Source organism: Pinus tabuliformis, chromosome 1_2, assembly GCF_031772625.1.
Source record: "Pinus tabuliformis cultivar Carrire ecotype Pingquan chromosome 1_2, CPIR1, whole genome shotgun sequence".
Lineage (NCBI taxonomy): Eukaryota > Viridiplantae > Streptophyta > Pinopsida > Pinales > Pinaceae > Pinus > Pinus tabuliformis.
This window is the reverse complement of record NC_142298.1, coordinates 768,952,165-768,977,598: the sequence shown is the minus strand read 5'-3', so window position 1 is coordinate 768,977,598 and position 25,434 is coordinate 768,952,165. Positions and strand designations below refer to the sequence as shown.

Here is a 25,434-nt window from a genome sequence, read left to right as displayed (position 1 = left end):
AAATCCTCAAAGCAAGAGAGGTTCTTTTATGTCCCTCTCCTAAACCTACCATCCTCTCCTAAACCTACCCATCTCCATTCTTGAAGTCAAAGGAGAATGGTAGATTTACGAGAGAATGTTAGAGCCTTCGGATCCTCTTCAAATTTCTTAATATATGATTATCTTTCAGAGCAAATAATATTATATAGAATTTTACATATCATCAAATTTCAGACATTTGCATGGAGGTGTGTATTTGTTTTTTGTGTTTGTTTGTTTACTTATTACCTATCTCCACTCAAAATATTACTTTAGGTGTGTCGAGGGAAATTTGTTATATTATATCTCGGTAATATCTTTATCTCCAACCAATATGGGAGTACCTTAGTTATATCTTTATTTTCAACCAAAGAGCAAGGATTATCTCTAGCATATGAAAATCACATTTGACCTCATGTGCCCCATCAACTATAACTTAAACTAAAAAAAAAACAAATTTTCATATCCTAACTTAATTTTCTCATTAATCATTGTGAATCCTACTAATTCTATTTCACTAGCTTAATGGCCCACTCCTATTTCCACAGCCAAACTCAAATGTTTTCTTGGTGGGATAGAAAATACATATAGCATTTCTCTCATGTTTTGCATCCTTTACATTAGCTCTCCAAACACAAGTCTTTGAATTGGTCCTTATGACATAGCAAGCTTTTGAGCAACTTAAATTAGTTTTGTGAGCAAAGCCAGTTCTCCACCTTCCATATTTATACCATTGGTTTATATTGATACAAATTCATCTCAATTTTCCATTAGCATCATACTTAACATGGAGGATATCCAATCACCTACCATTTAGAGAATATTTTTGAAGATAAAATTAATTGTAGCACCTATGGAAAAGGGTTTTATGAGCCAATGCAAGAATTGAAGCAATAGAGGAATTATATTCTCTATAAGGAGGCCATATTTCACATTTAGCATCAACATATTTTTTTTTGTAATTCTTAATATAAGTTACAAGAATGGTTCCATCTCAAGTGAGATTCACATATACAATAATTTCATTTACCCATTCAATATAAGAAAGGGAATACTAAAAATGTGGTTGATATTCTTAGCCACACTGTAGAGCATGTCATGCATATTTTGGAAATTCAATGTGCAACCTATGATTATTAAAAGTAGTACACTTCTAACACTTTCTTCAACTCTATGTTGTAAGCATTGCATACTAACCACCATTAACCAACCATCCTTCCTGGACTACTCTTTTCACAATGATTAGTTATACAAACATAACCAACTATATGTTCACTACCAACCAAACTCCTTGATCCTCCTCAAGGAATCCCATTCCTCTATACACAACCTTATTATTTAAGGAGAAATGAAGAAGAATCTCCATAGCCTAAAGGCATATTACCCGCTCACATGCCACCATTCAAGTTGCATGAAATTATTGACTAAGGTTTTTATGTCAACGAATTAGAATCATGATTAGTGTCTAGTCCTACCTTGATATCTATCTCATTTTTCACCCTTGGAAATAATAGTCCTCACATTTTCATATAATGATATTTAGCTCCAATACCTCCTCATGGAGGGTCAAATTATGAAAATACTCTTCTAAAAGACATGACCCTCTTCAAACTTCTCTACTTACACACTATCATCCACTCTCAAACTCTCATGAAGTTAAGAGCGACAAACAACAACAATCCACCAAATTCCATCCCTAAGCTCCCACAAGCCTAGAGAAGAGGGATCAAACTCTCTTAAACAAGGGTTCACTGACACCAAATGAGAAAAATTCAACTAACTGTGAAGAAGAAAGTAATCAAGCATGATAGGAAAATAAATCACAGTTTAAATCTAAAGGAAATCCAAACCTATCACATCTATCAACACATCCACGGGATGGAAGCAGTGTAAAAAGAAATGAGGCCCATAGACTTCAACCTAACTTGCAGCTCGTCACATCAACTCCTATAATTATTCCATGTGAGCCAATTGACATATTGGAACCTATTTTCTTTAATTGGGGCCCAAACATCTGAAGAGATCCCTTGCACTGACACCAAACCTACTTTTTCAAACCATTGATCACAAACCCTGAGTCTCCACATTTGTCACCTTCTCATTGCACCACTATAAAATCTCTACCAATAATTCATTATGTAACTAGAAAAGAGAAAGTCATCCTTCCAAACAAAAGTTAATAATGTAAACTACACATAATCTAATCAATTAATCTTAAATTAATCAATAAATAAGGTAAACTAAACACACCAATCTTCAATAACCTCAAAAAAAAAATATCACTAAATTTTAAAATAAAATAAAACTAAAACCACTAATCCTCACTCCCTTAAAAATACTTTAAATTTCCAAAATATCATTTCACCCGTAATTGAATTTAATAAAAAAAAATCAATATAAACAAAAATACTATAAAGTTCAAAAAATGTTTCTGAAAATCAAACTTAAATAATCACCATTATGAATATTTAATGCCTTTATTTAATTCCTTTCCCTTAAATTTGTTTGGGATAATCTTCTAGGAACCAACCCACCCTCACGCTAAGGAAAAAGCTGACTGATAAAATATTGTAAAGTTGGCAATGATTCTGACGTTAAATGGTATTTCAAAATAAAAAATCATAAAGTTTGCAATGATTTTGACGTTAAATGGTATTTCAATATGTTAGTAAAATTCAATGTCGTACTTTAAATAACATAATTTGGTAACAACTTTTATGAAGAACTTTTACATTGTAACAAATACACATTTATAATATAGTTTTTTTAATTAATTATTAAGAATGGTAAGTGTAGGGTCATTTTTAATTTTAAGAGACGTGGAGTGAGCATGTCATGAAATTTTAGCCAATTTTCTAATATAATAAAATTTATATCATTTTCTAAAATTAAATTATAATTACATTTTTAAAATTAGATAATTCTTTAGTTATCAAACTTGTTTTTTTTTCACTTACTGGTTCACGGATACCCGGGTCAGTGGGTAGCCGCTACGTCCAGGGTTTTAAACACTGAGTGGACGCCACCCGAAGGGCATCAACACCCCTCGGCCTATTTACTGACCTAACCCCAAGAGCTTTCGGGATTCGACCCTGTGACCTCCCATTGGCGAGGCACTTGATTTGACCGATTGAGCTAACTCTTGGGGCTGTTATCAAACTTGTTATTGTAAGTGGAAAAATAAAATAAACAAAACTCATTTTTTATGTGACTTTTTATCATATCAAAAAGAAAAACAATAAAGAAGCGAGTTTAGCAAAGCTCCCCACTTTGAAAAAGAAGCGTTGACTTACCCTATACAATATCCACGCTCATCAACCTCATCTCGCCACTTTGAAAAAAGAAAGTTGACTCACTCCCAACAGCATTCACACTTATTAAAATAAATTGGAGTTGTTTACCAAGGTGGAAGAATTGCTTGCACAGTTAAAAGTGGTCAAGGAAAAAAATTTCAAAAATCTTGTAGAGGTTGTTGTATCTCTGAGATAATAATGGTCAGCGATTATCCCAGAACATCTAAGATAATTGTTTTGGGGGTTTTGTTTTAATTTGGGAGACCAATGGACAAAACAGATATAGAACTGATATGCCTAACCTCTTGAATAATATCAATATCTCAGCAAAGGGCTACTATAAATATTTACACAGTGAAATAGTTCTTATGATGATGAGCAGAAACAGAAAAATAATATGATTACCACAATTTTCATGTTGAAAATTTAAATAATCATAAGTATGAAAACCTTTAAACATAGTTTAAAGGTTTGGGAAAATACACATGAGCTTACAAAAGATGCTGATGATTTATTAGTTTTGAGGGAATTAATTAAACAAATTGTCTATTAATTCATTCTCTTTATAGATCATCACTTCAGAAAGCTTATAAGAATAGATTGAAATACAATTATTCCTACCTAGTTATCTCTACAAGACACAAGTATATGAAGAAAAACATAATGAATAACACTGAAAAACTTACGAGAAACACAAACTATGTAAAAAAGAATTCAGAATCCTTTGCTTTGTATTAATGATCTAGAAAGATTAATTACATCAAATGTCTAGAAATGCTTCTCAAGGGTGCAACCCTTAATAACTCGTGAAGGGAGTTATTTATACGATAGTAGGACAAAAAACATCTTGAACTGCTTTTACAAAAATAGATTATTACACAATCAAAAATAAAACTGCCTAATGATCTGGCACTATTTTGGTGTTGCGTTGTTTGATGACTATTACTAAAAAAGTTGAAAAATGGTTGAAGTTGGCTGATTGTTCCCTCAAAAACTGAATTTTGTTCAATTATCCTTAATCAAGTAAATCTGTTAATTCTTCCCAGCGTTTCTTATCTAGGATAGAAATCTTTGTTACCCTCCTGTAGATTTCATCCATCTCAGTGTATTTAGTAAAAGTGGGTTTTACCAAAAATATATGCTTGATTTCATCCAGGATGAAGAAAGAATCCCTGAGTGTTTTTACTATGAGAGTTGGTGTTGCTGATCCTTTGATATTGGAAACTAAAGCTACATGGGTTCCCACCTCTATTAACTTCTTGACATAATCCTCAATTGGCATTAATTTATCATTAATAACCATCATAGAAGGTAAACCCTTGCTGACCAAAGGTTCAATCTTGTTGAAAAATATCTGAACTATGTTGTTAACATCGCTGCACTTTTCTTGTAGCTAAAGGGTGAGATTTTTCTTAGTGAGAATCTTCTTTACCTCTAATATCGTTGCAGCGCTGTCGTTTATTCTTAATTCCTCAAGCTCATAGTCATCCTTGGAATTTAGAAATTTGATTATATCAAAGGCAGTCTCTGGCATATCCTCCAGCTGCTTAGTTATGGTTTCCACTCCGTCCTGATCTTTTTCCAAGAGATCTTTTTGATTGAATATTATCTTAATGGAAGGTCAAATCTCCTTGATTGCTTCTGTGATTTCTTCCCATAGAATTTCTTTTGCTAAACCCAACTTGTTTCCTATGAAGGAATCTGTGAGTTCTCTCTGCAAGATTTCCACTTGGCCTTTGAGTCTGTTTGTTTCAATTGTATGTGAACTGTCTAATATAGACTTCATAAGCCGTAATTCTTTGAGTTCATCCTTTATTTTATTGATTTCTCCTGTCTGGATAGACAGGTTCTGAACAGCTTCAATAAGTTGTTCAGCTCCTTCTGTTGTACCTGTTGCTGATGTAGTGGCTGAAGTAGAAACTCTAGTGATGGGAACTACTGCAAGAGAGACTACATCCATTGAAGTTTGAATGTTCTTGATAGCTTCCTCCTTCTCCTTAACCAATTTCTCCATCTGCTCCTCCATTTGTTTTATTTGCAAATTCTGTTCTATGATGAGCTTCATCATATATGACTTTTGAGTCTCTGTCTCCTTGATTTCTTTGGCCATTGGATCCTCAGATGCTAGTAGTTTCAGCTGTTTCTTTAATGCTGCAACCTTAGTGTTCTTTTTCTTAATGAGCTCCTCTGCAACATTTATGTTTAAGGGATCATATCCCATCCTTAGCACTAGGTTTTCCAAGGATTGAATCTTGGTATCATTTTCTAACGAGGAGACCTTCTCCAATTTTAATTGTGATTGAATGTTGGCCAATGTACCCTGCGTTTTTGACAAACTCATAGCAGTTTTTGTCAAGGTTGAAGCAATAATTTGTCCAGTTTGTTTGTGCATCTCAATTTGAACAATTAGATGTACATCATTGACATTAAACTCAAAATAAGTGTGCTTCTGGTATTGTGCTATAGTCCTGGGCTGAGGAACTTGGGCCTACAAGACAGCCATTTGCATCTTCCCCTTCTCTAAGTAGAACACTGAAAGAACCCTGGCTTGAAAGCTAGAAGAATGCTTCCAGAATTGGGTGTAAGTATTCAACTTCAATTCTTCATTCTTTCTTCTGATTTCGCTAAAGACATGGAAGATGACTTCCTCTTTGTTCTCTGGAATGCCTCCAACAATTTGGACTATTTGTTGTTCACGAGAAGTGGTAGATTGAGTTGGAGATTGTATAGACTGTGAATCAATATTCATAAAGACCCTTTGTTTCTTTTTCCTGTAAAAGACTTTGAGGCCTTGGCTTGTTGCCTCCGTTGCAGGTGAAGATTGTTCTTCCCTCCCTCTCTTGGCAGTCTTTTCCTATGCAATCGGAGTTTGCATATTTGATGTAGAGACTGCCTACTCCTCAGCCTCTTGGAGGGTATTCTCTATCCATTCCAACTGATTCTTGAACTGTTCTATCTCCAGCCTAGTTGTATGATGATATGGTGTGAACTTATTTTCCACCCTAAGTTTGGAGATGACTCCCAATGGGTCATATGACCAAGAGAAACTGAGAGCAAATTTCATTTCTTTTAACAGCTTATCAGCTTCCTCCCCTGCTGCCCTGATATTACAAATGAAAGGACCAAGTTGAGGTTTAAGCTTAAACTGTGATTTATTTTTGGCAGCTACAAAATGTACTTCATCTACATTCAATCTTTGCCTCAATTACTCCAGTGCAAAGATTCTAACAGGGAGGTACTTTGGCAGTTTGTAGGGTGGAAGCTCACAGCCAAAAACCCTAATTTCTGTGTAGTTTTGGTAGCAATACCAATTTCATGTTGCAGCTTAATCTATGAACTGAAGTTCTTTGACAAACTCCTCACTGATCCTTGGTAATGGAGTGTTGCTCATAAGGCTGAGGGTTGGATGAATAAATAGTTATATGCATTGCTTGTATGTGAATTCTTATTTCTCCTTCATCCCCATTGAAGTCCAGAAAATCACTAACTATTGTTGTCCTTCTTCATCAAGTTTCTACAAAGGAAATAGGAATCTGTCTCCCTAAAAATATACAAAAATATGGACAAGCACTGAAGTATACTTGAATACTTCTTCAGTGTTAAATTTGAAAAATTGCTCATGTATGGTTTCAGCTATGAAATCACTGAAATCATAAATAACAGTACGCTTAGAATCAGAAGAAAACATGGATAAGAAATTAAGGATGGTTTCATTGATAGACTAATCAGAGTGATAACCAAGCAAATAGGACAGGATAGTAGTGATATGCCTAGTTCTATCAAGAAACATAGATGAATCATAAGGGAGATTTCTCTTTGGTAGAGGGCTACCAATTGCTAAAAACAGTTCCAGGGTCTGGGATCTCTTGGTAAAGTCCAGTTTGTTATAAACTTCTATCAGGTTTTCATGGGAAAAAGGATGAGTTGGTGTAGTCGCAGGGGCCTGCAACATTTTTTCAATTGAATTAGCGTTAATGGGACAAGGGATTTCTCTAGTAGGTGAGATAATTGCTCTATGGCTGGGATCATAGGATTCTTGGCATTTTCTCACAAACTCTGGAGCACTATGTATTTGTGGAAAAATATAGTGGGGTAATTGGGATTCCCAGAGCCCAATTTCATCACTCTGGTCAATTAGCTACTCTTCCCACCAGCAATAAATTTCAAATAAATCAAATTTAGAAGAAGTCTCAATGATTTTGCAATCCTTATCAAGTAATGAAGTATGGTAGAAATCAACCTGTGGGTGAATTAGAGGATTTGAAACTTTTGCAATCGTTTTTCCCTTGGGAGGCATTTTGTCAAACAAAACTGCAGACTGTAAATGACAAAATGGTAAAAGGAGTTACCAAAGTGGAGACAGGCAACTAACAAGTGGACCTGGAAGATGTGCTTGCGAACAGGACAAGTGGCTGAGTTGTATGAATAGGCGGGCTTGAAGAATAATCTTGGTTGCAGAAGTAAACTGTGTAACCTTTGAAATGCATGACACAGTGTTTATAAAGAGAAAAATGGAGTGGGAGGGTGGCACCGAACATTTGAAAATTCATTAATTATCCAACAAGTTAATTAACAGACATTTGGTTATAAATGCGCAGGAGCGGAAATGAATGTGCAACAGATAGGCAGCAGATGGTTGATGGGAAATATGAAGTGAAACATGACGTGGAGGTGACGTGGGGCGATGGTAAACGGTTATGAAGGATACCACGTTCGAGAGTAAGACGGAGTGGTTTATGGTTTTGGGATTTCTAGTCCCGAAAAACTAAAAGGTAATTTTTGTGGTTTATGTAGGCGGTATTAAAGACTCCCTATTTCGCCCTCGACCCCGCCCCCCCCAACCAATAAACTTCGGATGGCGAATGAGAGCCGAAAGGGAGTGTGGGCCGTATGATTGCAGAGGAGTGTGCGGGATGAGAGGTGAGGTGGAGGGAATTTAACGTGTGAGTGGGGAATGAATGGTGGGGTCGCAATATGATAGGCGGACGCGGCGGCTGTGGGTCCGAATGATTTAACGAATGGAGTGATAGCATATGAATGAAATAACATAAGGTCAAAACTTTGGTTATTCGAACTCCCGTCATCAATATGTTTCCTAATGTTTTGATCTTTAGGAAATAACCATTTCAACATCTAAAACTTTCACATTTCTACCTACCCTTTTATTCCTAACATTTTTACTTATCCTTTCAGAGTGCATTTAAACTAGCAACCCAATATTTTATTTTTATGAACAATCTATCTTTATACCTTATTCCCTCCATTGGCTCAGAGTACATTGTTGAGCCAATTTATTTTCTACCTATGAGAATTAATTTAAAACAAATCCAATTAAGATGCAACTGTATAATTGGATAAAATAACCTAGTGTGGCATCTAAACAAACTGCACACAACTTATTATTTTCAAACTGAATTTAAAACAAAGTAGTGGCATTTAGATTTGCAACACTTTCAAAGTTGATTTCTTTTTCTTTTCTGTCTAACCTAACATTTTATTTTGCTTTCATTTTTTAGGACATCTCCCCTAACATTTTCTTTGATATAGACATATTTATCAAAATATTTTCCTAACATTTTTTTTTCAATATTCTTTTTGTCCACGTACTATCTTAACATTTTGTAAATATATTTTCATTTTTTTGTCTAATTTATTTTAACTTATCAAAACCAAAAAATATTACAACAAGGTAATGTTTGAATCGTGTTTTTGATGGTGGAAATGGATTCAGCACCATCTAAAACGTCTAGAACACTTAAACTTTTGAAGTTTAACAACTATAACTTAGATTTACAAAAGTCCTTGATAGATTTTTTCTAAATATAATCCAAATTTCCATAATTTTCTAAACAATTCCTCCGACTAATTAAACTACCGCCAACAAATTGCTTATAAAATACAAGTCACTTGACATTCTTTTATAAAAGTCCTTTTTGATAAAGATGGGCCGCGGATTTTATTATATATATATATATATATATATATATATAACTGCCCCTGAATCTAAACTAATTGTTCTTAGCCGAGTCATTGGTGAATAGGTCGAGCAAAGGGAAAATGGTGTTGGTACGTGGCTCTCCATCATCTTCTCTGGGTGTGTTAATTTCGGCTGGTCAAACGACAAAGATAATAGTTCTAAATTTGAAAAGATACAAAAAGCCAAAGTTAATGATATAGGTTTGAAATTAAAAGCTACTTCATTTTTTTTCATATTTTTTTTTGAAGTTCTAAATTTTTTTAATATATGTTTACTACCTAATTTACTCTTATCAATTTCATAAGAGAATTTTGTATTTTTAATAGTAATTATAGTTTAAAGATTGAAATATCTTTACAGAGTAGGTATAGTTTTTTTCATATTTTTTTTAAGTTTTGAATTTTTTTAATATATGTTTACTACCTGATTTACTTGTATTATTTTTATAAGAACATTTTGTATTTATAATATTTTTAACAGTAATTATATTTTAAAAGTTAAAATATATTTAAAAAGTAGTTATGTATTTTTTCATATTTTTTTGAAGTCTTGAATTTCTTTTTAATATAGGTTTATTATTTAATTTATTTTTATTATTTTTATTAAAAAAAAATTGTATTTGTAATATTTTTAATAGTAATTATACTTTAAAGGTTGAAATATATTTAAAAAGCAGTTATGTTTTTTTTTTTTAATTAAATTAATTAATTAAAAAATGTTAGCGTTCAAAATTGAACACGTCAGAGCCCTTCAAAGGGCCTCTGGCACGTCAGAGAAGTAAGGAGAAATTTTTACGCGTCAAAAAAAAAATTAAATATGATTTTTGTCATTTAAAAAAAAAAATTGGAATAATATCTTAAAATTTTTTAAGAAGGGCTGTTAAATTTTCAACCCTTTTTTTAAATTTCATTTTTTCTAAAATTAAAATTTTAAGAATGTTGAATTTGGGAATTTCCTTTCATGTTAAAACTTAAATCCCATTTGAGAAACTCCCATTTCAAAAACAACAGTTTCTTTTTGAGTTGTTTTTTCTAATTGTGCATATGATGCAAGTTTTTATTACTTATTATGCCAAAATTACCTTTTCATACCATTACATTTGGCAGTTTCTAAGTTGCTCCCATTTAAAAAACAACAGTTTCTTTTTGAGTTGTTTTTTCTAATTGTGCATATGATCCAAGTTCTTATTAATTATTATTTCACAATTACCCTTTGATACCATTTCATTTGGTAGTTTCAATTGAGAGCCACTAGATGTTAATATGGGTCATGTATTGGGTCTGTAATTTTACTGGGTTGTGCCTGAAGGCTGCCCAAAGCAAGGTTTGACAACGATTTAAGTTGGAGAGGAGCATAGATTCATGATTCAGTAAACACCTATCAAGCAAGGTTTAAGCACAATTTATGCTTGGAGAGGAGCGCATTCCACAAGCTTCCTAACGTACTAGATTTTATTTGTTTGCGGATTCCCAATTCCTAGTATGTTTTCATATTCCCAATTTCTGAATGAGTTACTTGTATCAGTGTTAGTAAATGTGCTAGTGACTTGGAGGCAAGATACTAGTAATCAGAGAACAGATTTATCTTTGTTCATAATAATTCTAGATGCCACCCCAAATCTGGAAAGTATGTTGTGGAATGCTTGTAGTTTGCTTACTTTATTTTTCTAGAAAACAACAGGTCATCCACAAACATGAGATGTGAAATACCAGTGGTTCTTATTACCCCGCATCTAGCAATTAGTCCATTTTCTCTAGCCAACTGAATGCCTCTGCTCAGACCATCAATAACTAAAATAAATAGTAATGGAGAAGGGGAACAATCTTGTTTTAGTCCCTTGTAGAGTTTGAAGAAATTAGTCGGTTTCTGGTTGATGAGTATTGACAGTTTTGTTGAGGAAATGCATGTCATAACGTAACAAGATTAGTCGAGATCGGTATAGTAGGCAATTCTCTGTGATCTGTAAATAAACATGTACTCATTTTTAATCAATCAATATCATATTATTTCCCATCAATATCAATATTCAATAGGATGGTCCATTTCATCATCACCCTTTCGTTTGAACTTAGAGTGATCTTTCAATTGCAATACAAAAACAATGTCCCCAGTTACAGTGTCCGGTGCTTCATCAGCTTCACCCTGAAAGACTATCCTCTGTCCATGCAGCAGTCCCTTCTCGACGTGTACCTCTAGTACTTTCTTGTCTTGAACAACTTTGTTCCCTTTACACTGACCACACGAGTCGAAACATGTAAATGCTAGTGAACACAAGTTAAAGAAATTGCCAGTGCATAGTGAATCAGCACATTCCGACGAAGTTGTTAAGAACCCCGTAGAATTTCCGGAGGAAACTAATTTTCGGCTAAACTGTATGCAAATACTCTACATAAAAGAACAAACTGAACTTTAAGAACAGGAAAACGGCGTACACGCACAACAATCTTTGATAACAGCCCTGTCAATCTCAGTGATAAAAATCAAAGAAAAATTGTAACTGAATAATCCAGCCCTAACTCTCACATTAACAAAAGCAAATATAAAGGGAAAATAGCTACTCCAAAGATATAGAATACCTCTTCTACGCAGAAGACAAAATGACAGGCTTTTGCTCTGCCAAAATCCTTTTTCTGAATATTGTTTCTCCCTGACGCTTCTACAAAGTGGTTGTTAGCGATTGTTGTTTCTCTCGGACGCTTCTACAATTTTATAAAGAAAACTGCAAGTTTAGTGATTTTCTTTATGAGATCATATGGCTGTTCCAAGTGAAGTGTTTCTAACGGAGTCCATGAGCCGACCCTTCCTTTATTTGGTGAGTGTTCCCCATCTTCGAGATACACTAATAACCTCGTCTTATCTCCAAGCCACATAGCTTTAGCTTTAACTTCAACGGACATCCCAACTCATTAGGGTGTTTAGTTGAGTGGTAGGGGATGGTGGTTTTCTTTAATATATGGTTATGGTTATAGTTAGTTGAGTGGTTAGGATAGTGGTTTGTTTTTAATATATGGTCTGTGTGACACTCATCCTTGCCACTGATTGTCTCGTCTGAGCCTCTACAATCGGGACAGACATGTTGCATTTGTTGTATCATGCCAGGAACCAGTTGCCTAATAGAGACCTTCATACCAGAAATATTTTGAATTGAATAAAATATTTCAGAAATGTGCAATTAATATAAGAAATTGAATCTCCAAAAATCTGCCCGGTGAATTTGAATTGTGAATTTGAATTAAATTAACTTCACCAAAGATTGAATCACCATATTCCAATTAAGGGATGTCCAAAATATGAGAGCAGAGACAAACTAGTGAATAGTGGAATCCCACAGTGTCCTCGTTGATTAAAAAAGAGTTGGTCCTGGTAACTGGCCATTTACAATGACTATATCGTGCATTTGGCATAATCACTGCATAGGGGTGATTTCAATCTGTTCCAATAAATTGAGATTGTAACAATATAATGAGACGGAATTTAGTTCAAATCATAGTTTGATATATGCCCATTAGTTTATTCATCTCCTTTCACTCAGAAATATTATATAAAATTTTCACAATATATCAATAGAGAGTTACCAGAACAAGAAGACATCACAAATAGCATTATATTACGTGAATTTTTTTTAATGGAAGGTTACAAATATGTTATTAATATATATAATTAATAAAAAATATAAGTTAAAATAAAAATATGTAAATGAGAGTAAATGTTTTGTTTAATTTTAGTTTTATTAAATATTGGTTATAAATTAATTATTTAAAAAAATTACAGAGGCTTTTCTAATTTTGTGAAATTTTTTTTTATATGAATATTTGTTATATTATAGAATTAGCTTAATGCCTAATCATATATTGGTGATAATTTTGGACTAAGTTAAGATGAATCTATGATATAATTTTGGACTAGGTTAAGATGAATCTATGATATATTTTTAATGTATTCAAATGATTTTTTTTATTATTGTAATATTGACATTAAAGGCAGATGAATTTTTTTGTTTTTCAAGGAAAGTTATAGGGGCCAATGTTTCCAAGTGAGCTAATTTTCCATGGTTTTCTAAAAAAAAAGATTTGCGAATTTCCGTTTATTCTAAAAATGATTCACCTAAATTTTATACTAATTTAGAGACTATAAAATAATTAAAAAATTTAGTATTCTTACAAAAATATTGCTAAACATTTTTTAGCTTAATATTGAGGATTAATAAGATTTTCTAACATTTTTAAACTTGGAAATTTTTTTCCATCCTTCAAATTTTCCATGTTCAATTTGAAGAAAATTTTCGGTCTTTAAAATTTCCATACTCATTTTAATTTAGACACATAATTCATACATTTAGTTAATTCAATTTAAATGCAAAAACACCTCATTCTCCTAGTTGCAATTAAGCTTAATTTATTCAATTTATAAGAATTAATAATAATTTCAAATGAGTGGCCATTAATTTTGCTCATACATTTGTGTTGACTATGAATGTATGCTCTAAAACATAATATCCCAAAGTTTAATTGGTGAACGGGGACCAAAGCGATACATTGATTGATTTAATAACAGCGAAATATAAGAGATTTAAAGGGATCAAACATTGAAAGATTATCAATTTCATTAACATTGTATCCCAAATGAATTATGTATCCCAAATTCTAATTCATGAAGCTAGACCAAAGTGATACATAGATTGATTTAATAATAGCACAATATAAGATATTTAAGGGGAACAAAAATTGAAAGATTATCAATTTCATTGCCAATAAAGTTAAGGGTAAAGTGATTTACAATCAATTGTCTCTCATAATAACTTATTTTGAACATAAAAGTTTAGATAATGAAATGAACATAGAAGAATAATGAGTAAAAAGAGAATAATAAGATGTAAGTGGAAAAGATTTAACAACAATTTTTTTTGTTTTGTTTTTTTTTTTTTTCAATATGTCAATCATCTTTTTTACCAAATGTAATATGGATTTCAATTTATAAATCAAGAAGTAAGAAAATAAATTTTTATATCTTTTTAAATTAAACAAAGAAATTTAAAATGCTATATTTTAGAGTAGAAACACAAGTTTTTGGTCATGATATACAAAGCAATTTAATTACACTAGAAAAAACTCACACTCATGAGTGAATTGATTATTGTTCATTCACTTTATTTTTTTTACAAAAATATAAACAAGCATTTTGAAGGATAAAAAAATTGGAAGTTATTCAATCAATCAAAAAGTATTGTTTAAATCTCTACACAATAATGACATTGATCAAAGTATATCTACCTATATTTTAATCCTAGAGACGTCTAATATCACATGTTTGCAATAGTGAAATGAATAATGTTAACTTATTATAGAGAAATCCAACATACAAAAAACAATAGATATAAATCCATATAGGACAATAATAATTAATAGGATAGAATGAGTGATGGCTTTACAATGTCATGTGATAATATGTTTATATGTGTTGACTAGTCAATATTATGTTCATTATAACAAGTTGACTTGAGATGCAATGGAATGATTTGAAACATATGTACATTGTTCAATGTATTTTTTTTACTGTATAAAAGAAGGATAAATAGATGAAGAAAAATATTCCACTAATAGAGGCATGTAACAACTCAGAGAGAGAGAGAGGCATTTATTGTTTTTTTTTTCCTAAAGCAAAACACACAATAAGAGTATTTGAAACAATTGAAATGCGCACTCTTTCATGTTTGTAATTTTATTTGAGATGTAATTAGAACCATAACATTGAAATGTACACACATGCATGTCTATAATTTTATGTGTGATGTAATTAGAACCATAACATTGAAATGTACAGTTGTTGAGCATTGAAATTTGGACTTCTAGTTGCCCACCTCCACTCTCAACCATATGTAGTTGTTAACATACATAACAATCATGGAACCATGCATGTTAATATTCATGGCTATCCTAATCATCTGGTGTTAGCAATGTTGGGAGATAATCGTGTGTGATTTTTATTCATTATTTATTATCCAGCCACACCACCTTGTACAGCTGAATTTTCTTGCTAATTTCTGCTTTCTAATTCTGGGTGGGTGTAATTCAACTGCTGAGAATCACTTTCTTCATTTGAGACAAAAGGAAGCATCTTAATGCTCTTCTCTAGTTGGAAGTGTTTGTGAAATCTTCTCAAGAAGTATCCATACATGACACATGCTGCATAGACTTGCCCCACTCGAACTGCCAACTACTGGTGTGATTTGTGCATCCCCTTTTTTGTGATTGTTGTCCTTGTGAATCATGATGCCTTCTACATTACAATTACTAAAAAAAAAATTGAGATATTCCTTGTTATAGAAGAAATTTCATTTTGGTGATAGCAATGTACATAACCTTCCATGAAGATCAATGTTAATTTTAATTTTCAATGATCAATAGACCTATGTGTGTGAGATCTATTTGTTGCTTTTCATTAGTTTTCATATGAATTTTGTTGTATATTGTCTTATTTTCAAATAATATTATGTATTTTTATATTAATTTATATTTTTATATTTCTTGTTTTGTTGACTATAGGTATAAAATGCCACCTCTTGGTCGCCCCAAAAAGGATCTGAAACAACTTTCACTTTCCGATGCATTTGGTATCTCTCAATGTTCTAATCAACCGCATATTTTTGAAAATGAAGTATATGATCATGTGGATGAGGACCATGAATCAGATAGTGTAGAACTTCTTGAAGAGAAGCCAACATCCAAGAGGTACAAAAGATCATTCAAGTCCAAATGGAAGTTGAGATTTCCATGGGCTTATGCTGTAAAAGATTTTAATGATGTTGAAAGGATAAAATGTTCATGGTGTGTAAAATTTAAAACGGAAACTCCATTTGCTAAAGATGGAAGCACAACCCTTCAAGTTAGTGCTTTAAACATCCATGCAACATCAGAGGCTCATAAATTTGCTTTGCAACTTGTAGAGGGAGAAAGTAAACGGAGTACTCTTCCAATTACAAAACATGTAGAACTAATGGTTGATGCTCAGAAAGAGAGAATTATATCAGTTATTGAGAACATGTATTTTGTTGCAATACATGATTTACCTTTGGAAGTATATAAGCCAATTTGTGACTTGAATAGGTATAAAAACACTCCTCACATGCCTCTAACAGATGAATACTCAGCATATACAAATACAACATCTGGAAAAGACTTTCTAGACGCTGCTAAGGAGGTATATTGGAAAAAATTAAAAAATGAGATTTTCCAAAGTCCATATTACTCACTTTTAGTTGATGAAAGCACTGATCGGACTATGGTGCAACATTTGATTATTTATATTACATATTTGACCAATGAAGGAAGAGGTCCATGTGCTACAAAATTCATACAATTGCTACAAATTAGGGATGGAACATCACAGTCTATGTATGATGTTGTGACATCTCTTTTAGCAAACATGAATCTATCCATGACAAAGTTAGTTGGATTTGGATCTGATGGAGCATCATCCATGAGGGGTATTCGTGAAGGTTTATCTACTAAGCTTCGTCGACATGCCCCTCATTTAGTAGATATCCACTGTATAGCTCATCGAGAAGCATTAGTAGCTAATGATGCTTCATCTTATTTTGAAGAGTTGCAAGCTATTGATAAGTTTGCAAACAAGATCTATTCATGGTTAGGGAAATCTACTAAAAGACATGGAGAATTGAAAGAGCTAATGGAGTCATTTCAAATCACAATGCTAGAAGTGTTACAAATTCATCATATTAGATGGCTTTCTAGAGGAAAAGTCATGGAAAAACTCGTTAAGCTCATGCCTGCTTTGTTAAGGGACTGGGAGTTAGTGGAGAAAAAAATGTATGAGATGGATACAATATTTCAAGTTCAATTTTGCATCCACTTACTTGCAGATGTGCTTATTGAATTAAATAAGCTGAATCAAAAGTTTCAAGAGGATCATGTTGACATTACATCTATTAGAACAACTTTGGATATCACTATTAGCTTGCTTCATAAGCGATTCCTAAGAGGCATATTTGGGGCAGGTGCAATGAATACATCATCCTTCTTAAATAAAACACAAGGAACTCTTGAGTTTGCAGATTGCACAGGTATAGTACATGTACATGAATTGAGGTTTGAGAGTTTGCCAAAGTCACAAAGATCAGGGACACTAGATGACTGCATTACGCTGGGAAAGGCTTTTGTAATGAAGGTGATTGACTCTCTAAATGCAAGGTTCACAAATTTACCTATTTTTAATGCAGCTAAGTTTTTTAGTCCTCGTAATTATTATGAGGATATGGATGACAGAGACTCTCAAACAAGAAGATGGTTGACATGTTTATGTGAAAAATTTAGTGCTGGAGGCTTGCTTGTTGTGGACAACATTAAATGTATGGGTGAAATGGATGAATTTATATGTACTATGTATAAATCTTACCCAAAAAAGCATATGTTTGGAGCATGGGATCTATGTGGAGGTGAAATTGAATGGTTTGAAGGATTTCCATGCTTAATGCAGCTATGGCAAGTAATTCTTGTTATTCCAGCTAGTACAATAGTTTGTGAAAGAGGTTTTTCAAAATTAAATCGGATAAAAAATGAGGATAGGTCAAGGCTTTCTTTAAAAACATTGGATATGTTAATGTTTATCTCTCTCAGTGCACCTCATGCTCTAAATGAGGTAGATTGGAATGCTATTTATGATGAATGGAAAGAGATGAAAACTCGAAAACCTCTTCCACTATGAAAATAGATTGAAAGAACTAGTAAGTTTCAGTGTTTATTACCATCATTGTCTTACTCTATCGAGCACTTGAATGAACCATTTTGGTAAGTGAATTTTTTTAGTTTTATACCATTTTCCTTTTGTAAATGAAAGCATAACCATATTTTTCAAGTTTGTATGTGAAGTTTTTCTAACACATATTGAATGTAATCATTGCAGGATATTGCACAAGATATGTTAAGCTAGAGGACCACAACTGTCAAAGTTTTATAACTGAAAGAAAAAGTTATCTTAGATCAATTTTGCGGCCAAGTATAGGGACTGTAGTTCCAATAATTTGAGATGTGCAAATATTGGAAGTCTCAGCTTTCCAAAAGAGTTTTAATAGACAATAGAATAGTGATTTGGTCAAATTTGAAGTTTATAAGCTAGAATTACACTGATACTTCCTATATAAGCTAGAATTTATTTTTAATTTTATAAATGAGACCTTCCATATACTTTTAATATAAGTATTTTTGTTTCTTCGTATTTTTATTTTTATTTCAATTTCATTAAGATGTAATTATGTATATATGTTTATTTTTTGTACTCATATGCAGTTTCCCAACTATGATTTTGTCCCTATAGTTGGTTCAATTGTGGCTGAGTTCAAGGCCTGCGCAATATGATCTTATGTGGTTACATTTCTCAATCACACGTGTAAGAGTAATTCATTTACTAATGCAGCCTTTGACATAGTAGTATCTTTTTGTTTGTGAAAAAATAAAAAGAAATTTGAAAATAATTTACTATTGTCAATTGAATTGCTTTTTTTTTATGCTTTTCATTATAGAAGTGCGACCTAGATGTGTGCCCTTCTAAATGAAATTAAGACCTGCCCTTCAAATTTGATCACTGAATGTCATATGTAATGAGTTATGGTTTTTTAGACATATGTTATTGATATACAATAGTATTGGCTTATGGTATAGTGACAAAGCTAATTTACAAGTTAGTAATTTCCATGATTAAATTTAGGCACATTTCCATGGTTAAGAATCTTGTTAGGTGTTTTTTTAAATGTATATATGTTTGACTTATATATTAATTCCTTTCATAATTAATAATAGTTACAATGTAGTTAATTTTTAGAAATTTTTAACAATAAATATGAGATGTATTATGATTTAAAGATGTTTTAATATTTATCATGGATTGATGTTTGTCAGATTTTACCAACTATTTTATTCATATAACTATTGCTAATTATAACGCACAGGAACAAAAATTGAGATGTGATTTCCCAAAAACATTATGAATGTAATTTGCATTCTGAAAAATTATAATATTATTAGACTTATAATTTAGTAATAACTTATATCCTTAATAAATATGTAGTCAACCAATAAAAATTTTTATATATCATTTTATTATAAACTTTAATGTAATTCTTATCCATATAATTTTTTAATTTTTTTTTTTCAGTTTTAATTTTTTAGATAAAGACTAAAAGAGAAATTAGCCTTCATTATTTATAGGGTTCATCAATTCCATCTCCACTTACATGGTTAATAGGGTTCGTCAATGCCATTAAGTAGTCCATTAACGATTGTTTTCATCTTTCTCTATATTGAACGAACACTACATTTGGATATTCACACCATAAACCACCCTCGCTGCAAAACTTTTGAACAACCCATGAAAATTCCTGAAGAAACAGAAATGCACCTGGTTAATAAGGTTCATGAATGAAAATCAAAAATAATTATTATGTTCATTTAATACGAAAACCTTAAAATAATTATTGTTAAATAATTAATCACCTCAAAATCCAATGGAAAAGAATTTATATGGATCTCTACCAAAGTTTACCAATTATTTAATTTATTGGTTTCCTTAGTGTTAGCTACGAAGAAATATACATTATTTATAAGATTTAAAATTTTGTGAGCAGACTTTCCAGAGAACCAATTTCTTACATAGTCCACAGATGAGTAATTCATTGAAAAGAAAATTCATTGATTTTCCATTATTTAAAGATGGATGCTTTTATTCAAAGCCATACAAACCACCTCCAAAAAATTAATTGAAGTAGTGGAGGTCATTTGTAAAAATTCCTTCCAAAACTTTATTTTCATGATTTTTTGGTATGGTTGTTAGAAACAACTTCAAAATATTTAGAACTTTTAGAGTTGGTTTCATTAAGAATAGTACAATCCTAGGGGAGGTAGGAGTAGGAGGGGTTATTTTTCGCCCCGATGAAGAAATAAATATTCAATATGCTTGGGGTTTGGGGAGTTCAACTAATAACCAGGCCAAATTCTTAGCATTGTAGCAGAGTCTAGAATTGGCAATATAAAAAAAAAACGGAAATTAATGGTATCTGGAGACTTGATAATAGTTATTCAGCAAGTGTACAAGCTCAAAGAGAACCAAGCGCAGATTCAACCCCCATTCTACATAGAATAAGTTTGCAAATAGTGAAGTTTTAGGTTGTTTATTTGTTCCACATGAAGAGACATCTCAATTCGTTGGCATGTTGAAGAATCTAGGGCGTCATAGTTAAGATAGGATTCTTCTAGACTTGATAACAATTTGTGAAGCACTTTTACTTTTTCTTGTTAGCTTAATCTTCTTATTATTATTAGTGTATGTTCTTTTACTTCATCAAACTGCTATCACAAGAACACAATAGGTTGGCTCTCTGCCAGGGCAGAACCTCTCTCTCTTAGAGAGGAAAACCCTTCTTCAAATTTCTCTTATTGAAGCTTCTATTGATAAATGCCAAACCCTAGATCCTTGACAATAATATCCTCCAAACACAAGTCAAGTCTTTGTCCTTATTCTTTCGGCACTTTGTCCTCCTTCCCCCAACACTTCGTCCTTCTTCCGACAACTGATAGTAGTCCTTGTTATGCTTCTTCTATAAGAGATATTCCTCTTTGATCCTTGGTAGATTCCTTCACATATGAAGAGTACTTTATCCCTCCTCCAACCGAGCTCTTTCTTGAGATATAGTTGCAAGTATGATATGACAGTAGTGTATCACTGTTTCTTCACACGAGTGAGTGGATTCCTTCAAAAACCTTATGTGTAAGTGTTCTTTCCTTCTTTGCTTGAGTGAGCTTCTTCTTCGCTTGAGTGAGAGGCCTTATAGGCCTACTTTTCTAGCCCAAATAATGAGATAAGTATGACTGTGGTGGAAGGTTGTTATGATAGTAGAGAGACCCTATTTTCCTTTTCATGTGTGATTGTAGTTGATCTTACAACTGTCCTCTAAGGCTCGATGTTCTTCCTTCCTTCTTCACTGCACTAGAGACTCCCTTCTTCGTCTCTTTTTAACCATTTCCTCGTCCTTTTACTTCGTTGATTTCAGAGGTAGATTCGTTGTCATTGGAGGAGTGGACAACCTCTTATATATAAAGGTTTGTCCCTTCTTTAGGCCGACTTGTAGAGATGAAGCCGACTTGTCATATATAATTCGGATAGCTTCTTTTAGTGATGTCGTTGCATGGAGGAGACTTGTGACTTTGCTTGGAGGTATTCTTTTGACTCTAATACAAGTATATACATGGTGTAACATGCCCTTAAGGGTCTTCATCATTTATTTTGACTCTTTGACTTCCCTATATCACTTTAACATGTGCTAGATCTATTCAATGAAAAATAAACTCATTGATATAAATAAATAAATAATATTTCTTTTATTTTATAAATACAAATATCAAAATTATATTTATGAATACCGAACCTAGTTACACTTTCTTCAACACTCCCTCTTAACGAGGGAGGTATTCATATATCATTACAAGGTGTTTGGCTATTTTTCCCATCTAGAAGAATTCACATAAGAGAAACTGGATTGGCAATCCATATATAATAGCATCATAGTAACCAACATTTTTTTATAGCAAGGCCTTGACTAACAGCTCTACTTCTCATAAGATTATAGCACAATGTTGGCGAGACCAATGATTTATAGACACCTTTATGATTGTCTCTCAAGGTACAAACCTACCCAGGTGTTCACTGAGTATGACCTTCTAGGACTATTATTTTCTTAGGTTCCCAGCCCTCAAAGAATATCGTTCCTCTTGCCTACTCTTATCTTGGATTCCCTACACATCCTCCAAGAGCATTGGATGCCAGATGACTACCCAATCCTCCATTCTTTCTTCCAAAGTGAAGACAAGAATGTTGTGTCTATCTCTTCCTCTTAATTGGGGAAGGTATGCCCAAGTTTCCTTTGACAAGGAACTTGCTCAAGCTCCTTTGTAATTAGGAACTTGTTGGAACTCCCTCTTAGCTAGGGACTTGTCCATTCATCAACAACTTCTTCTCCATGGGTCCTTTAGCTACTAGATCTCCTTCTTCCTATGATGTCATGAAGTTTTGTTAAGCTTCTTCTTTGTAGGTCATTGGGCATCAATCACTTTCCTTCCTAGTTTGTCATGTCATTTCTTCCTTTGTGGAAAGTGGTCTTCTTGAGATATGTCAGGATCTTTCGTCATCTGGCTACTCCTTTTTCATTTGACTATATTTCAAAATGTGTATCATATGGATGCTTAGTTATGCATGTCTTTTCAAATAATTCGGTTTAGTAGCCCTTCTTAACTTCATCAAATAGTGATTTGTTGGATGGCCTTCCATCATGATATCTTTGTAGACTTGAATTAGTTATCTGCATCATAATATCTCCAAGGCCTTCATGGGTGTCAAGGGTCCTTTGATATTTTTCTTTATCAGAGTTGTCATGCCTTCTTTCGGGAGATGTCTTTGATGGATCTTGTCAGATAATGATTCTTTATGACCATGGTGTTCTTACATCTTTGATCTCTTTCTTCATCTGCTTCTTCATAGATTTTTTTAGTCAAGCATCTCATACTCCTTATGAGGGTACTTCTTCATGTTGACCTTCATTAGTTTGTAACCCATGATTCTAAGCATGTCATTAGTGAAAGAGATCCTTTTATACTTTATCATGTTTATAACTATTCCCATGGTTCAATAATACATATGATGACATGTCTAAATATTGATGCATACATACCTCTTCTTGATTCTTCTTTTGATCATCTCAGCTTCTTTCATTGGTCCTTCTTGATTGATATTCCCTCAATTTTCTTGCTTCATCTTTTCTCGCCTACATATCATCCTTTTTTTGAATCCCATGAATGGAACTCCTATTGAGACATCTGCTCTTATTTATGAACCTTATTTTGAAGATTCTGTCAGATGATCTTGAAGGCCTTCATCCTACAAATGCTTCTTCTTTTTTGATGATGGATTCTTTCTAATATTTAATCATGATCAATTTTCCTGTTGAGAATAGCAACAAGAAATGATAAAAATAGAAATGCTTCAGAATATTCCAATTTTAATTTGTCCTTGAATTAAAATTCAAATTTAGCCTCACTAGCTACTTGAAAAATAATTAATTAATTCATCTTGAGTTAATTAGTTGGTGAAATTCAAGTTAAAAGTCTTTGTGAAGTCATGCAATAGTTATCCCTTAAATTAAGGAGATTATCCCTTAATTAAGGAGATAAGGATGAGTTGTATTTGAGTTGTAATTAGTTAGCTCAGTTAACTGAGTTATGTCCAGTTAAATTAGTTCTTAACAGTTTGAGGAACTAATTGTGAGTTTAGTCAGTTAATGCATGCATGCATTCGAATAGTGTACTCTAGATAACTAAAGATTCTCTCATAAATAATTCATGCATGTTTATTCAAAGAAAGACCCGGTTGAGATTAAAGACAGGGACATTGTACTATCAGTTGCATGAGTTTTCCTATAAAGGAAACTCATCCATGCAAAAGGAATAGGGTTCCTTGAGGATTGCGCAGTTTTACATGGTGTGAGATCAGTGTGAGTGATCAGTGTTACACTTGGTAATAGGAGGATCACCCAGAGAAACTGCGCAAGGAAATGGGAGGCTTGGAGGGTAGAGGAGAAGGTTTGTAAGAACTTGTTTGCCTATGAGCATCCAGAAGGATTGTACTGAGAGCTAGTGTTGGCTTATAGGGGCCTGACCCAGGTTCGAAAGAGTTATTTAGCCAAACAAATCTCGCAGCTACTGGCCCTTTCGGCAACAGCCCGCGGAGCGCGGACTGAGGTCTCACCTGAGGTAGCAGGGGAGGGTGCTGGAACCAGGTTTCCGTACCCTTGGGATGTCTTGATGTGGTCTGGAAGGTTCGCACACCGTTCTATGGCTTTGCACCACTCTGCTCCGCGTAGATCTAGACCCAGGAAAATCCTTAATAGTTATTAATGCGTTGTTATAGATTAGATCTACTTTTTATGGTCTTTAACGAAACATTTAACAGAAATAACCAGTTCGCGCACCCAAAAAAGATATAGATTTGCATAAACTCATAACATAAGCATATGCGCAGAGATCAAATAGTTATATCAACCATAAATTAGCCAGATCCACAATAATTCAGATTTAGCACATAATTTCAGAATCAACTTATCTTTATTCAATTCTTCCACCAATACACCCAGATCCACCCTATGCACTCAGCTATAGGGGTCTGCGCACACAGCTGCAGACTCTACCAGGCCTCTGCGCACATAGCTACAGAGCCTCTATCTACCTACCAACACCCTTGACTCGGACTTACAGACACTTCAAGACTTCATTCCCTAACAACCCATTACATTCCAGATCCAAAAGTACATACCAAAAACTAACTTCTATCCATAGAGCCTTGCTCTATTTATACATTCCCATGGTCCGCGGACCATGGGCAGGCCGACTCACTTCCTATTATTTTACATTATTTTTGGGCGGACAACCCTTTGACTTGACTCATTTACAATTCGCGCTCTGTGCACTTCACAGAGTCCTTACCATACCTTTCCCAAAATTGCGGGCTTTGAGCCCCAAAACTGTTACGCGAGCCCTCTGCTACCCAATAGTCCCCCAACACAATCATTGTGACTTGTCCCGAGTCACTCGGCTGGTGTGACAATCTTCGCGCGGAGGTCGGACAACAATTTTTTTTTTTTTTTTTTTTTGAGGAAAAACCTGTGAACAGATTTGTCAGAAAATTTGGGCTAGCTGAGCATGCTTGTTCCTCCTCACATTATATTTGCATGGAACAAGCAAAATTAATTCATAAAGAAGACCATTATTTAAAAAGAAGAGTAAAAGAAGCAATTGAAATCAAAAAATCCTCCAATAATATGAATAGAGACGACAGTCTAAAGTTAAGTGATACCTGGAAACCCCTATTAAATAAAATAAAAAAGCAATAATCATAATAATTAATAAATATATAATAATAATAATAATAATAATAATAAATATATAATAAATAATAATTATAATAATAATAATAATAATAATAGCAATAATAATAGTAATAAATAAATAATAAATTTATTTATTTGAAATTTAAATAACAAATTATATATATATAAATAAACAATAATATAATAAAATTATAACCAAACAA

The 25,434-nt window shown here is 33.0% G+C and overlaps 1 protein-coding gene across 1 annotated transcript; it reads left to right on the top strand.

The window, feature by feature from the left end:
* Positions 1-15,837: 15,837 nt before the first annotated feature.
* Positions 15,838-18,234, top strand: LOC149208102 (uncharacterized). The gene is made up of 4 exons (XM_089398238.1): positions 15,838-16,485; positions 16,675-17,114; positions 17,262-17,943; positions 18,208-18,234. The coding sequence occupies exons 1-4, from the start codon at positions 15,838-15,840 to the stop codon at positions 18,232-18,234; spliced, it is 1,797 nt and encodes a 598-aa protein (XP_089254364.1).
* The last annotated feature ends 7,200 nt before the right edge of the window (positions 18,235-25,434 follow it).